This window comes from Lepisma saccharinum, chromosome 4 (genome assembly GCF_977018435.1).
Source record: "Lepisma saccharinum chromosome 4, izLepSacc3.1, whole genome shotgun sequence".
Classification (NCBI taxonomy): domain Eukaryota; kingdom Metazoa; phylum Arthropoda; class Insecta; order Zygentoma; family Lepismatidae; genus Lepisma; species Lepisma saccharinum.
Genome location: NC_139232.1, coordinates 105,309,421 through 105,326,497, shown reverse-complemented (window position 1 = coordinate 105,326,497; position 17,077 = coordinate 105,309,421). Strand labels below are relative to the sequence as shown.

Sequence of the window (17,077 nt, the reverse complement as noted above, 5' to 3'; positions counted from 1 at the left end):
GTCTATCTGATATCTTCTGCTGTCCTTTGTGCATGTCCATGTGTATCTTCTTCTCGTATGCTGTTGGAAGAGAGAGTTTCCAACAATGAGTGAGTTACTCTTGCAGACGTTGACCAGCAATTCACTTCTCTCGATTCTGTCCCCCAATGCATATCTTTCTACTCCGATTCCCTCCTGGCCTTCTCCTACTACTGCAGTTCCAATCTCCCATTACGATAATGTATGCTCTCTTCCTTTATTTTCCATTATGTCGTCTATCTTGTCGTAGGTTTCGTCTACTTTCTCGTCTGGCAAACCACTGTGACCATGTAGACATGTATAAGCACTAGGTCTTTTTCTTCCCCTTCAGTCGTACCATAATAATCCCCTCATCCAGTGACGAAGCCTCATAAGAGGCCCGGAGACCGGGCCTACCCTAATATACTTGGCTATTACGGATTATCTTATAATTTAATTAACGACGCGTTAATACAAGAAAACTGAAATTCTAGGCCTTACGATCATTTCCACAAATTTCCATTCCTGCCAGAGGCTCTATCGTCGCATGTCGAGCCACTTCTCATAGGGCCTCAGCTGGTCCCATAACATTATATGTGATTCATGCGCGAAAGCATTATTTCAGGGGCGCGTTCGGCCGAAATGGAGACAGTGATTACAGCCTCATGCAGTGATGCTAATCCTAGCGTAATAGTGCTAAATATAGTACAATTTGAACTTCGTTGGCACCTAGCATCCTGTGTTTGGGATAATGGTAAAATATAGCATCATCTATAAACATGCGCTCCTGGGAGACAGATAAGTTGAATTCAGAGGAATATATTTTGAAAATATAAATTTAAAAAAATCCTATTTGATCATTTGATCTTATTATTATCAGATCTTATTTGTTTCAAACAAAAGGTAGCATGCCGATCCAGCCACATCTGGTCCACCTTCTTCTTTTCATATTTTCTATATCTTTCCTTACTTAGCTCACGAGGAACATTTTATTGAAGGAAATTGCTAGAAAGTTGGGGTCACAGATAAAAAAGCCGCCGCCTTTTGTAGTTGTCGAATTTTCTCAAACTTTGTCAAGCGATTGAACCAATTATATTGGTTAAACCATTGTAATTAATTTGATGGGGTGGAAATTACCAATATCGTTTAACTAAACAACAACGCATTTTCACATCACAACTAACCCCAAAATAGATACATAAAATGAACATAAGACCTAAGTCATCCGAGCACAATTTAGTTGCATTTAGCAAATTTAAGAATTTAATCAGCACACTTTTTCTGATTGGGAGATTGGCAATGCTGGAGACACGGTACAAAACTGGGTTTCACATCTGTTTCTTGCCCAACGCGGGGTGTAAAGGTGAAACGGAAGGTGAGGGTAGAAAGGTAAAGACAATTTGTTCAGAGGGCGAAAAATGTTTCTATCACAGTGTTCTGCGTTTTCGTTAATTTCTCCATTTACTCCTGTTGCTTTGCTCTTTTATTGTTATATTTTATCTCGTTTTTTCTTCTTTTTGTTCATTTATTTTTTTATAGTTCTTTCATTGATTTTATTTATTTTCTTCGTTTTTGTGTCACTTTCGGATAATTTGCAAAGATGGGGAGGAGTGTTGATATGATGATATTGACGAATGGACACTCACAAATGCCCAGGCCGAGATTCGATCCCAAAACCCCTGGCGTCGTAGCGCGATGTGCTAACCACTCCGCCACTGGTGTCGGGTTTCATTGTTGTGAGCGTGAAGTGAGCAAGGGGAATTATAAGTTTTATTACTCTGGAATGCTACAAAAACAAGCATAGAAGCCTATAACAGGCCATAGAAAGAAAGAAGGGGCATTGAGGACTGTCACTCGAATGACATCTAAAGCATCAATTTACAATAAAATCTAGAAATACCATTTACGAGTTAGTACACATCAAGAGTTAAGAATATGTTGATACATTTTCAAAAATAACTTTAAGGTTATATTTTTTATATTTTTCAAAAGTTGCACCTATAACAACACTAACTCACAGCTTGTGCCTACTCTTCCAGTGACACCACGCTTCGCCACTGCTCTCATCCACATAACATACTGATATTACTTTATATCTTACACGTGGTCCAAGTACTATGCCAACTCCATGAATTCCTGGGGAGTCTCCTCCCGATTGAAACATTTACATATTGTGAAATGTAAATATTAACTAACCCTCTGGTATCCCCAAACCGCGGAAATTGATTACTGCAGCAACATATTTCTCTCTTTCTAACATCGACCTCCTTGGCAGAATGGTTAACACAGCGCGATACAACGCAGTGCTCCCGGATTCAAATACCAGGTTGAACATGGGTGTTCTTTATGAGTGTATCTTTTTTCATGAATTTCATCATGTCATCACTCATTCTCATCTTCGCGATTAGCGAGAAGTGGTAGAAGAGCGAAGTATTATAAACCAAATCAAGCAATATCTCCCTCTTTCTTCAATGTACAACATTTTATGTTCTATATGCGACTATTATATTGTTCAGAGTGTACACTTAAGAATAAAAAATGAAATTTTTTGGAATGTTATCATACGTCTATTACAGAAAGTCTACAATATAAGGAAAAACAAAGAAACAGATGAGGATCTGCTGTGGACAATTCCCATACCCTACACAACGCAAGACGAGCTTCAGTTCGTTGATAGGAGAGCTAAGATCTTCCTTCAAGAGAAGGAGGGAGTGCTGAACGGGCTTCCAGATAGAAACAAATTTATCCTTGCCAATCCAGAGTATGTAGGTGAGTTCTGTACCACGTATCAATTCGCTTCCATGTGTGACAACTATCTTGTATTTGAGGAGGTTTCTTCCGTACATTTTCAGCGTGTCAATCAAATCCTTATACTTTAAAGTGGGATTTTGCTAAGAAACGAATTGATTGTCCTTTCAGAGCAGTAAATGAATCAAGTTATAAATTTTAGTACTACGTACCAATTCCAACAATGGCTCTAGAGGAAAACATTGACAATTCACGGGCCTGCATGGGTTTGGATGACTCACAGGTGACTGTTGCCCCTGAATTATTTCAACATGCTGATTCCAAAAATGAAATCCATTTTTACCCATCACGTGTCTTTTTTTCAGAAAATAGCAATAGATTAACTGCCTTAATTTAACAATGAAATGTGTACCTCAATAGATGGCTCTGTGTACATAATTGGAAAGTATTGGCTTTCTACAATACAAATCCTCCAATTTCGAACTATAAATGCACATAGAATAGTAAGCATTCAATCCACCTTCCATCTCCACAAGACTCATTGATATGAAAATTATTCACTTTGATTACGTAAATTCAATTTTCGAAATACCGCATAAACGTTTCCTTCACAAAATGTCCAAAACTCAATGTTATAATGTAGTGTGTTGATTGAACTTAATGACGTTGAGAAAAATCATGATCTAGGGAAAAATCCTGACGTGATGGGAAGAAATATATGTCGTGCACGATCACAATTCAAAATACTTCCAGAATCACCTATTGGTTTGTAAACATCCGAAATTTCCTTTGTTTAAATTTATTTTATTGCGTTCTGTAATATACGTAATGGAATGGCGAATATGAGAATTTTGATTGTGAAATTGTGAAAAATCCTGACGTGATGGGAAAAAATGGACGTAATTTTAGTTATCAGCACTAAAAGTACTTTCGGATTCACTTATTGAATTGGAAACAACCTAAATTTCATTTGCGTAAATTAATTTGATGCATATGATGCGTTAGGTGAAGGATGCAATGTTAAGGCGAATATGAGAATTTTGATTGTAAAATTGTGAAAAATCCTGACGTGATGGGAAAAAATGGATGTCATTTCCGTGATCAGAATTCAAAATACTTCCAGAATCATCTATTGATTTCAAATCATCTGATTTTTTTAAAAAAAAATTCAAGGTGATGTGTGGATTATATAATCACTAACTGCATACTAAATCATTCATCTTCTCACCTATTTCCGTAGCGATGACTAGTCCAATACATCATCTGAATTTTAATTTTTCGTCCATTGAAGAAATTAATAGTTATAAGTCGCGTTGCATAAGCGACTTGAGCCGACCTCTGTGGGGGAGTGGTATTCACAGCGCGCCACTACTTCAAGGCAGCCGGGTTCGAATCCCGTCTGGCCATGGGTGTTTCTTGTGAGTGTCCAATTTCATCATATCGTCACTCATCTTCGTCAACATTACAACAATGTCCTTACAACTTAGATTTGACCTTCATGCATATAATTTACTATTAGGTATCCCAACAATGTTGCTGTACAAGCGACTTTCATGTGACGTCAGGGTTCGCACAGCCGGCATGTTTGCGTAAGCAACAAAATTTGAAAAAAACGTGAGCTTCTGTATGAAACACCTAATACTTCATGATGTACCATCGTAAAAATTTTTCAAATCTTCCGCTTGAATTCCGTAGTTTACAAGAACTGGCATCCATCAAGGGTGCTCCAAGTCCCAATTCAGCAGATTGTGACGTAGGTCAAACACACCTATAAGTTGTCTTGAAATACAGGCATATTTAGTATGCCCTAACTATAGCTACGAGGGAGTTATTCTTTTAAAGTGTGTACTGGTTCTTTTTTCTTTTTACACCATTGTCTGAAATCTTCCAGGTCTCTACTACGTTAACTACGACACCGACAACTGGGACCTGATCATCCGGTATTTGAACAGCGACAACTTCAAGAACATCCCCTCCCTGACTCGTGCCCAGCTGATCCACTACAGTGCCTTCCTATGTAGGTCAGGCGACCTCTCCTACGCCCACCACTTTCGCCTTCAGCTCTTTCTTCGGTGGGACCTGGATACCCTAGAGCCATGGTTCATGAAAATGATTAACAACTTTTTTTCCTCATCCCTTGACGGTACAGATGCATGGGAGAATTACAAGGTATTATTACGATTATCATTATAGAACTATTGAACGTCAAGTGTAAATTACAGTGTGATTATTGTCTGTGGACCATTACAAATTTACTACGAATAAAAAATGGAACTGAATATAGTAATTCTGATGCAAATTGAATGATAAACTCTCCCAAGGTTTTTGTACACACCTCACAAATGCTATGTGTGTCAACCTTTGTTGATGTGTCAGCTAACTGAAACTGCTTCTCGTCGCTCATGCTTCGTTATTCCGCAAATTTTCCGTAATTTCTATATTTATATCAAAAGCCTCTAATTCGGAGGAAATATGGCGCTGAAATAATTATTAATAACCATTAGTTAGACGTGATTTTTTTTCCGTCACTACAGCAATGTTCAATATGCGTCAATGACCCTTTGAAAATGTAAGACTGCATGATCAATGATTAAGTAGAAGGATGTAGTTGCACCAGGTTTCAGCGTCATATTTGCACCTGGTGATGAAATTTTAACAATTTCTATTTCTTGGGAATTACAAGGTGGCCCCACTATGACTAACTCAGAGGTTTCAGCAAGGAACAATGGAAATTTCCGACATGAAATGATCTGCAGTGATATTAGTTTAAATCAGGAATGTTGTACAGTAACGAATGTTACTAGTGGAAGCTCTGCGAGAACATTAAACAATGAAAGCGAGGAAATGCGTTTCAAATTGCCCTGCCTACCAAAGGATGACCATATAAGGCATGCTTGTAATTAAGACCCGTACCTTTTGCATGTTAAGTCTTGTCTCGGTGACTTTAATAAATTTAAATATTTAGACGTTGATAAAGATGAAGATTTACCTGTTACATTTTTGATGGAGTGGATTGACTCAGAGCCTGAGTGGACTGTAACAGATAAATGAACTCCTGCACCATTACTTGAAGCACCAGAAATACAGCGAAGAATTTGTGACAATATAAATAATGTCGTCTCGTTCCCCGTTTCTTACACCAATTGTATAATAAATAAAAGTCATTTGGTACAACTCCGAACGGTGACAATATCAGTTTAGTAGTGTATAAATACACTTAACTGGTCACAATATTCATAACATATTCATTTGTACTTTTAGTCGATGTTCGTACCATCCATATAACCAAATCGTGTCGTCATGGTAACCAACGCAGAATATGGTTTCGGTCACCTTTTCATAATATATGTATTATATATATATATCATTGACTTGTTTCTTAAATGTTTAATAAACACAGGTAGTCAATGTAATTTGTTGGATAATAAGTTTTGGATCAATTTATGTTCTTTACTGCCAAATATACAGCTGGAATAAATGGAAGGAATTCGGTTGGCTTGTATCGCGGGTGAACAGCGTGTAAAAGTCGTAGGATTTAAATATTCCATTATGAACTTAGGTAATGAATTTGTCCACGTGGATTTATTTGTAGTTAAACAATTACACGCCTATTTGATTTTGAGAGCACAAGTGCAAGTCCAGTAATTAATTATCGTGTGTCTACTGTAAAACTAACTCTATAGCCTTCTTAAACCCGAAGGTTCATGGCTGCAGAAACACAGGCCTTCCATCTGTCTCTATCTTGAGCATGATCTATGTACTCTTTTCCATCCCACCGATTTCCATTAGGTCCATCTCAACGTTATCCCTCCATCTTTGTCTTTACCTTCCGACAGGTCTCTTATCATCAGGTTTCCGAACAAGAATCCGGTAAACTCTTCTTTCTTCTCCCATTCGTGCCACATGGCCTGCCCACCTAAGTCTTCTTGATTTAATTATTCTAGTAACATCTGGACATGGATACAAAACCTTCTCCACTCACCTGTCTCCTCATACCTTTTAGGTCCAAATATTTTCCTATGGATCTTATTTTCAAATACTCTCAAGTTATGTTCCTCTTTCAATGTAAGGGACCAAGTTTCACACCCATATAATATTACAGGCAAAATTACTGTTTTGTATATCTTAACTTTTAGTTTCTTAGATATTAAACGAGACGACAAAAGTTTATGAAGAGAAAGGTAACATGCATTTCCTGAATTAAGCCTGCTTTTTATTTCCTCTTTTCACACTTTTTTCAAGTGTCTGTCTGATGAGAAAAATTTGATATGTAGTTGATCTGTTACGTTTAAATCCACATTGATAATTACCTATAATTTAATTAGCATATGGGGTTAGTCTTGTTAAAAGAATGTTAGATAATATTTTATATGTTGTTGAGAGTAGAGAAATTCCGCGATAATTATTGCAGTTCATTTTATCACCTTTTTAAAACACAGGAACAATTATGGATTCTTCGTATGTCTACTGTTGAACTCAGTAATTGAGGTGGTAAGGAAGTATCATGTCCTTTTGTTTCGAGCACTGTTCTACATAAAGAAACTTTTTTCTTTTTTCTGGAGGAAAAAGTTCTGATTCCTATTGCAAATTTTGTGCTGATTTCAAATCTGTATTTAGATTTTATCTGTCAAGAATAGTTTACGAGTAATCGTGTTTTTAATTTTATCTAAAATTCTTGCAATTCTTGCAATTTATATTGCATATAACATCATATCCATGCTCTTTTTCCTTTGTCTGTTAGACATGCTTCAAAGTCTGGATTTGCTGAAGTTCTCTACTTTTAGGCCCCACAAAGTACCTTTCATTTGCTTTGCTGGTGAAAGACGAGGCAATTTGTTTGAAATACACTTAAATCTTCTTCCAGTTGTGTCCATACCCCTTATAACTTGTTTCGTAAGCCCTAGCATGGTGTAAAGAGGGGGAAGAGGAACATCACACGCTGTACAATTTTTCTCCTACTTGTCAATTTCGTTGAGACCCATTCTTTTTTGTGTAGGGGTTCTTCTGTCATGTGTAGTCATGTTGCATTCCCAATATCATTGCAACTATCTTGAAGTCGCAAATTATCTTCCACTTATGCTCATTATATTCCATGGAGTTCTTCTTATATCCCTGGACCTAAAGGAAATCGGTAAGGATGGAAAATGTTGGATAGATTTTGCCTAGGATAGGGACAGATGGAAGGCTTGTGTTGCTGCAGCCATAATTCTTTGGGCTTAAGAAGCTAGAGAGTTAGTTAGTTAGCTTCTAATAACTCACAGGTTTCTTTGTGACATCAGAAGAACGTATGAACGTTCATTAAACCACTAATGTCGTTGTGATCAGTCAGTAGTTGCTCAGTTTCAAAATGAGCACGTTTGTTTAATTTAGTAATCTTTGTGCTGGGGTGGAGATTATGTTGGTCGATTCCAATGTAATGTTTGTAGTAATTCTTCATGATAGATCGAATCCTCTTCTTCTGCCTTGCAAAGGCCAACTTTCCACAGACGTAGCAGAGGCTACCTGGTTGATTTCAACAGACAAAGTATATAAACAAAAGCTTCAAACACAATGCTTAGTATTTTGACAATATCTTGCAGGTATCATTAGTAACAGACCTGCCAACATCTGAAACAGAAAATAAGAAGCAGATGCTGTCAACTGCTCATCTGACAATTCTCTGCATTTATCACGAACGGTGCATCTGAGTAAAATGAGACTCTTTATTTCCTTATATAACATAAAAAACTGTCCTTGATAGCGAAATTCTAATCACGGATTTGAATTTCCCATACCAATTTCTTCAGAAGAAATAAAACCTTTGTAGGACAGTGTAATTCTTGGATTTTGTAAACTTTTGCCGTTTGAATCCTCTCAGTGGATGATTCTGTTTATGTAGTTTCTGAAGAAGACATTCATAAGAAGGGTTACAACAACAAATTATTGTGATGCTCGAGTAGGTGATAACTTATTGAATTTATTGCTCAATTATCAAAATGTGTCATTAATTGCAAATATTATTTAGCTCGACGAATGTATAATATTGGACATTTAAATTGAATGTTAACAATCATGCGCAAGAGTAAAAATGTAGTTCAAAATTCATCTTTACTCTTTGAAAGATTTATTATAGTATTAAAAGTTGTTTTGTATGTTAAAAATTTGAATGTTATGTCACTCTTTGCTGTGTATAATTAAGAACTTGTATCATTGAGGTTATCCACAGTATGATGGCTATATTTTATTCAGCTCAGCAGGGGAGGATATTGTGACCGTCATCTTTTTATAACATTCACAATTTAAATACGTTAACGATAAAATCTTTGATAAGAAGAAAAACATTTCATCATCACTGTTAGTTCCAAAATGTATTATGGGACATGGTGTAATACACAAAACTCGTAATTTGATTTCTGTGTTTTATTTATAACAAGAATTTATATATTTTGTGCTTGTTGCTAATTTGAAACCTAGCAGCAACATGCTGCATTGTCTAAAATAATGTTTGGGTGTCCCTTGCAGAACTACCAAATTTACCTCACAAACCCAGCCTATCAGGAACTGGGAGACGAGGACCAGGAAGGGGATTCCCCATCAAGGAAGATGGTGAGGAGATACGTACGAGGAATAAGGATATCATTCGGGGCCAGCGAGCAGGTTGCAAGGTACAGGAAGGAAGTCCAGAAGTGGATGGAGTCGGAGAACCCGGACAAGGAGGTGCCGGTGGAGTGAGTACTTTTGCTCTTACCCCCCCCCCCCCCGATACAGACTGTAGGAATAGAAAGTATGGCTAATATTTTATGAAGCGAGGCCAGATATGAACAACTAGGTGAATATTCTGTGACCTTGTAGTAGCCGAGATATAGGACCTGAAGAAGGGAACAGTGGTTACCGAAAAGTGATCAGCCGAATAATCAGTGATCGGTTAGTTCGTATGAACTTTCCAGCCTGATCATTACCTGTTCGTAATTGGAGATCGGTTAGTTCATTGAACTCTCCAGCCTAATTATTGCCTATTTTTGTGGGAGCAGGAAAAGGTTTTTTTTATCCAAAAGGTTTAATATACATCCAGTGGTTCCCGAAATGTTGTCGGTGTCTAAAATAGATACTCATTTAACGTAAGTAATAAATAACTTTGTATTTTTAATTTAGAAATCCGAAAGAATATATATAAAAGTGAGTAAGTCGCACAAACCTGAAGTATAGATCTTGTAGTAGATTTTAAGTCTTTAGCTCTGTTTGTGAACATTGTGTCTTAACTTATAGTAGAGCAAACGTACAGGATAAAATGGCCTAACCCGGAAATAATTGCAACACAAATCTCTTTTGTGCCAGATTGTGCGGAATGGTGTTCTGAATAATAAATTAAAAATTCACCATCCAAATATTTGGGGAAAATGGCGGCAAAATTTCACCTTCAAAACAAAAAAATGTAATATCTCTAAAGCGGTGCATTGTACACAAAAAGTGAAGATATCCGAAATGAAATTGCAGAAAAGTTCATATATTATGGTTTTTGTTTAATAGAGCTACCATAAATTTAAACTGAATTAGAAAGATTTAAATATTTTCCTTCGTTTTTAGAATTAGAGTATGAATTGGTTTCTAACACATAAAACAAAAAATATGCAAGAAACTAGGTATTTTACGTCCAAAAATTAGTGAACAAAATTCATAGCTTATGAATTCCTCTAGAGATTGCTTTTTATTTCGTGTCTTTAGTGTCAGGTGTTGAGGAGATATGTAGTTTAAATCAGAGTCATGCGATTCCCTATATCTTACGTGTTCTATTTCTTATAATATTGCTAAGAACGTAATACATTGTTTCTGCAGTGTTTCGTTCATTTGTGTTTATTACGTGTTGTTTTTGTTGTTTAAAAATGTATGTACACAGTAACAGCGATCAGGTGTCTGAACTGAGCGAAGGGGACGGGGTGGGGGGTGGTAGAAGGACATGGACAGTTTACTTTCTACTGCAATTGAAAGAATCGTATTGAAAATGGAATTCGGGCAGATGATTTTGGGTAAAATCTACTGGTAGGCAAGGCTTAGCATTAAGAGACCATAGTGACTTTAGCTCACAGAAATTTTCTTTTCATGCTAAAAAAATGTTCTGTAGTTTTCGTAAGTATATCGGTCTCCTAAATGATATTATATATAGTTTTATACAATGTGTGTGTGTATAGATTGAAAAACCGGATGTTGTCAAATGACGTCACTGTGAGTCAAGGGACATCAAAGTTAAAAAATCGGATGTTGACAAATGACATCACTGTGAGTCAAGCGAGCTCATCGTTTTGTACTCCTTCTACATATGAATACCTTTAATATATACTTCTGTTGCAATATTATCTGTTTCCAATTCTGTTCTGTTTCCTATTATTTATCATTCCTCATAATTAGAGCTTCTGAAATGTCTCGTCTGAAGTTCAACAGATCATTTATTTCCTTTCAAGATTCTTTCCCACGTAGCATATATCTCTCTCATATTCCAGCTATTTTTTTATATGTATAATTTAGGTTCTCTTAATCCAACTGCAAATCACTAAGTCAACGAAATGAAATATTACTTCCAAGGTGCACTTTCATGACTTGAAAAATATTCTTTACAAATAAAAAATGAAGTCCATTTTGTCAACACCTCCCATTAAAGCGCTCTACTCCTTTGTCATCCATGTTGTCTGGATAAATCACTGACTGTCATTCAGTTCTCGTGGCAATTACATCACGTCAAAATTTGACATATTTTGAGCCTACAATAGAGTAGAAAATATATGTAATTCCTTACCTTCATAAATGGTAAAATATAACAGCTAATGAAAAATAGAAACAGATATGAATAGCATTCACAAACACCACGTCCCTCTCCCCCTGGCAAACACGCCAAGGCTTCCCCCCTCACATACACACGCCTACGTCCGCACGCAAACAGTGACTTGCCCAAGAGTTTCGTAGTTCTTCTTACGTTTTAGTCCCTTTTAAATTTTTTTTAAAAAAATTTTGAATCAAAAGGGGGTTTTAACCCCTAGCAGCAATCCCTGGGTACGCAACTACATACATGTGGATAAAAAATAACTTAAAATACACAAAAAACCCAATGAAAACCTTAAGTTGTGTACATTTATGTGTACTAAATATCTTGTAACAATATTGGTTCAAGAACTCGTTGCTTTATAATCTTAACACACAACTCACAATGTTGGCAAATTACAACAGATTTTTTAAAAATCTAGCTGCCCCAAAATACATGAATTTCACAAAATCATATGTGGACACATTAAATTGAACATTATCAAATATTTGACGCATCCTCTGTCTGTAAAAAAAATATTTTTTACTCATAAAAACAAATAAAAGTTTACTCAATTCCGTGGAACAATGACCTGATCGTGTCACACACCTCACGAATGACGTCATGAAGTCTCCAATTTTGTTCGTCTTACAATACCAAAAACGGAAATATTGGCTGATTTGTGATAGAAAGGAGTCGACTCAACGGAAAAACTTCTGAGCACGTTCTAACATTCACTTGGCAAATGACGACGTGGTCTGCGAAAGGAGTATGGCCAATGCCCCCACGTCTAATCATCGCCACTGTTAATATACTGAACTAATACGATACGGTAAAACACACTTCTAAATCCGTCACTTCGCTTTCGAGTCCATTGCAGATACCTGGTGCTAACATGTTACACCCTCACCACCTGACTGCCCGGCATTACAGAGTAGAGTCGGGATTGGCAGACCCTCAGACCACAGACAAGATCGATTTTCCCAAAAAATTGTTTAATATTTTGGATTTGTGCAATGAAAATAAATCGAACATTAAGTTGACTAAAGAACATGATATAACATTTTTATACTCTTTACATTATCACTTCCTTTAACGTCGCATCCTATCAGCAGTGCTATTCTCACTGTTCATAGATTGGATAGCACATGAAATTAAAATGGACCAGGATTCAATCCCATGTTTAGGAGTGCAAAGTATACCAGTCCTTATGTATGCAGACGACAGTCATCTTGTCCGAGACAATAGAGGGTTTACAAAGGGACATAGATAGGATATATGAGGGGTGCAACAAATATAAAATGAATGTAAACATTAAAAATAAAAAAAAATCTTTGCTTTCAAAAATGGCTACATATTTAGCAGACAGGAGACATGGACATACGGGGGGATTTAATCGAGCAGGTTAAAAACTTCACATACCTGAGATCAACACTCTCCCTGACAGCGAAACAAGTCATAAGGACAATAAATAAGCCACCTGAATGCGTTTCCCGGTTATTCAAAACATCTATTCATCAATAATATTAGGAACATTAAACTATGGAGTAGAACTGTGGGGGTTAAGAGGGGAAAACACAACAACAGGCACACAAAGAGAATTTTATAAGAGGGTAATGGGCGTAAGCAGAGGTTGTTAAATATTGGGTGCGATTATCACAAGAGGGCCAAACTACGCTTAGGGGACAATGTTTGGGAATACAGACAAGAGAGGAAAACGTTCACACTTGGGGTTGGGACTTGAAAATTCTCCTATTCAATAGCGGAATGGGTTGGGTATGGGAAGGGAGAGGAGGGGGGGGGGCATTTCAACAGAAAGCCAAATCAGAGCAGACTGCCAAACGTAGACCTCAATCAGGGAACAGCTAAAAGTAAGGGAAAGTTGGTAATCAAAATATATCAATGTTGTGAGGGGAAAAGGAAAGAGGCGCGCTGGCATGGTTCAGACTAGGTGAATGGAAGCAATTAAGGAAGAGAAACGAAGCAGGGGAAACTATATGTTCTTTGTGCGATGAAGAGGAGACGGACGAGCGTATCCTACTGAACTGCCCTTCTACACGTGACCTAAGGGACAAATAGATGAAAAACATAACATGGAGGGAGGTGATAGAAGTGGTAGACGACAGAATAAAGATACAAGAAGTGGGACAGTAAGTGAGGAAATACCTGGGAGAAGTAACGAGGGGTATATTACTAACGTAAAGAGGGGAATATTAATGCACGACTTTAAGGAAAGAGAAAGTGTGTGTAGAATAAAATTTATGTAGATCGTACAGCTCGCACCAGGAAGAAAATAAATAAATAATAAAGTACATAGTCACGTTTCTACCTTTTGTGTTAATCGCGACGATGAATGAAGATATTACGGATGAAATGGGACGTGCATGTCACTTTATATATTCCATCTTGGCCTCCCTCTCTTCATGACGCTTCATACTGACCACTCCTGCAGGGAGGTTCGCCTGCGAATTAATGGTGTCCTCGATCATTCTCGATACTACACAACGTTCATTTGTCACATTAAGTAAGAGGATTTTTACATCTGAAACACTCAAAATGGCTTCTGTGTGGCTACCTTTCTTCAACATTATTGTTCTCCACAATCTTTCGGAAGCCTCAATACACCGTCTAATACATTAGCGTCTACTTCTGAATTGAGTCGGCCAACGATTATTGAACTTTCGGTTTGATTTGATATGTTTTAGTTCATATTACGTCGTTTTTCTGTCAATTTTGGTTAACCGCGAACACGAGGAATGATGATGATATGGTGAGATGGATGAAGGGACAATATGGACGACAACACGAGTCCCATAGAGGATTATACTGACTGTGACGTCAGAGCCTCGGTAGTCTTCAAAATGCAGTCCAAGGTGCACTACTTGGAAGTGAGGGCCTCTTCCGGTGATCATTGGTTATCATAGGTATAACAGTATTACCTCCGTAAATGATCTCAAGGATTTGTTGAAGGCCTGAACATGCCATTAGATAAGCAACACATCACAGGAAACTGATCTTGATATGAAGACCACCCAGCCTTAATATGCAAAAAATTCTGCAATGGACTTTCTGGCAAAGTGACTGATTAAAAACTGTATCATAATACTTCAATGTATTGATAGTGGCGGTAATTAGACGTGGGGCATGGGGAGCAATGCCCCTCCCCCCCATACACAATTTTTTTTGTCCCAGCACTATGGTCTCCTAATGCTAAGCCTTGCCTAACAGTGGATGTGACCCAAAATCATCTGCCTGAATTCCATTTTCAATACGATTCTCTCCAATTGCAGTAGGCTATAAAGAAAGTAAACTGTCCATGCCCTCCCCCCTCCCTTGCTTAGTTCAGACACCTAATCGCTGCTACTATGTGTATACATTTTTAAACATCAAAAACAACACGTAACAAACGGAAGTGAACGAAACACTGAAGAAAACAATGTACTATGTTCTGGGCAATATCATAAGAAATGGAACACGTAAAATATCGGGAAACACATGACTGTGCTTTAGACTACATATCTCCTCAACCCTTGACATTAAAAGCGCGAAACAAAAAGCAATCTCTAGAGGAATTCACAAGCTATGAATTTTGTTCAGTAATTTTTGAACGTATATTACATAGTTTCTTACATATTTGCTGTTTTTTGTGTGTCAGGAAACAACTTTTACTCTAATTCTAAAAATGAAAGAAAATATTTGAATCTTTTTAATTCAATTAAGATTTATTGTGGCTCTATCAAACAAAAAACATAATTTAGCAAGTTTTCTGCTCTTTCAGTTTGGTTATTGTTACATTTTGTGTACATACAATGCACCGTTTTCGATATATTACATGTTTTTAGTTTTCAAGATAATTTTTTGCCGCATTTTTCAAGATGGCGGATTTTCCCCAAACATTTGGATGGTGGATACTTAATGTATTATTCACTACACCATTCCGCACAATCTGGCACAAAAAAAAACCCATTTGTGTTGCAATTATGTTCAGGTGAAATCGTTTATTTTCTCTATTATTAATAATGTATGTAGAGGTAGTAAATGTGTAATTACCATTTTTATACTTCGTTTTAAAAGTTGTTGAAAAAGAAAGATGGTATTCGGCGGTCATTTTGTGGGAGATTGCATTTACCACGTTTGTTTCTCTCGATCTCCTTTGCTTTCATTTGGGTTTTTTATTAGTCCCATCGCCCCCTTGCGTGTAGAAATTATCATTAATGAAATAATGAGCATCAATTGCAATCACCCTTGTTTCTTAATTCAACTTAATTTTGGATATGCTTTGTTCACAGTGAAGGTGAAAATAAGTGATAAACTAAAGTGGTATGTGGTTCACAAACAATAGCATGATATTATTCAATACATTTAATATTATATATATTGCTATGTCTATAGCGTAGTAGTTTCACTTTTCTTCCAATGTCAATTACGGATTCTGCTTTCTTCCCCTAGCATCTCTAGCCGTGCTCTTTGCGACATTTCAAAATTTGCATCAAGAGAAGAGTGGGACTTCCTTTTCGAGAGGTATCTCAACTTGCCCAGCTCTTACGACTCTGACAACAGAGACCGCTTCCTTTCGAGACTGACTGCCTGTGTTAGGGACGATTATAAGGTTCAGAGGTGAGTAATGGATTTAACTCTGCATAACTCGCTGAAGGTTTTAACTTAAATCCGATTTAGACGGAAGCCTTTCTTTGCATATTTGCTAGCATATATGCTTTCAAAAATCTTATAGCATTTTTTATGACAGACAGTGTTTTACACTGTTATCGTCGTGAGAACAAAAAAGTGTTTCTTTTAAGTGTTGCAATTGATCGCCCTCCTTGAAATTCTATAAATAAAAAATGGGTGGTCCAATCGGTGTGCAATTCTAGTACGGTGCAGGCAGAAATGTTCTTGACATAATTCTTGATTTTCAGACTTTCAAAATTTGTCTCGTTCTTATCAATCTTTCAAACACCTATTCTTCAGTATTGGATAGTCCTACAAGTACAATATTGGTCTTGTTTTAAAGCTGTTTGTTTCTGTTTTTAAAATCCATTATCATTGTTAATTCATACTTGCGAAACCGATTTTTAACAAATTTTTATTCAATCAAGTAAAGATGTACGTAGAACGTGGAAACACCGCACACAGCAATGACCTTTTAACCGTGGAAACTGTGGGCTCTCACTGCGAGTCAGTGCGTGCGGTGTTATGTTTAATCTCATTCAAGTCCAAACACGAATCTTAGCATTTTATTCTCAAAAGCTTTGTTCCTCTTTTAATACAAGGGATTCTGTGTGTTAAAACACTCGGGCAATATTGTAGTAATATATGAATTTGCTTATTCTTGTGGAGTTTTATCTTAAATATTTTATATTAGACCATAGAACATTATGAATGGAAAATTTGCTTGCATTACTGAATAAAGTGAACTTCAGAAACTTAAATTAATTGAAACAAGACATTATCAATACATAAGTCTGAGGCATAAGTTAAATTGTTGGTTCAAGAAACTTAGTTACTTTTACAATCTTCGAAGCAAACAGACCTCAATCCCTAGGAGGAAATCTATAACTTGAA

General features: G+C 36.8%; 1 protein-coding gene across 1 annotated transcript in view; it reads left to right on the top strand.

Moving 5' to 3' along the window:
• The window catches only part of LOC145986695 (aminopeptidase N-like), a 94,985-nt gene that overhangs the window by 64,607 nt on the left and 13,301 nt on the right, over positions 1-17,077 (top strand). Inside the window, exons 6-9 of the mRNA XM_083121009.1 lie at positions 2,574-2,766; positions 4,637-4,914; positions 9,247-9,452; positions 15,965-16,132. Coding sequence (XP_082977135.1) covers positions 2,574-2,766; positions 4,637-4,914; positions 9,247-9,452; positions 15,965-16,132 — 845 coding nt within the window. The remainder of the gene's footprint in view (positions 1-2,573; positions 2,767-4,636; positions 4,915-9,246; positions 9,453-15,964; positions 16,133-17,077) is intronic.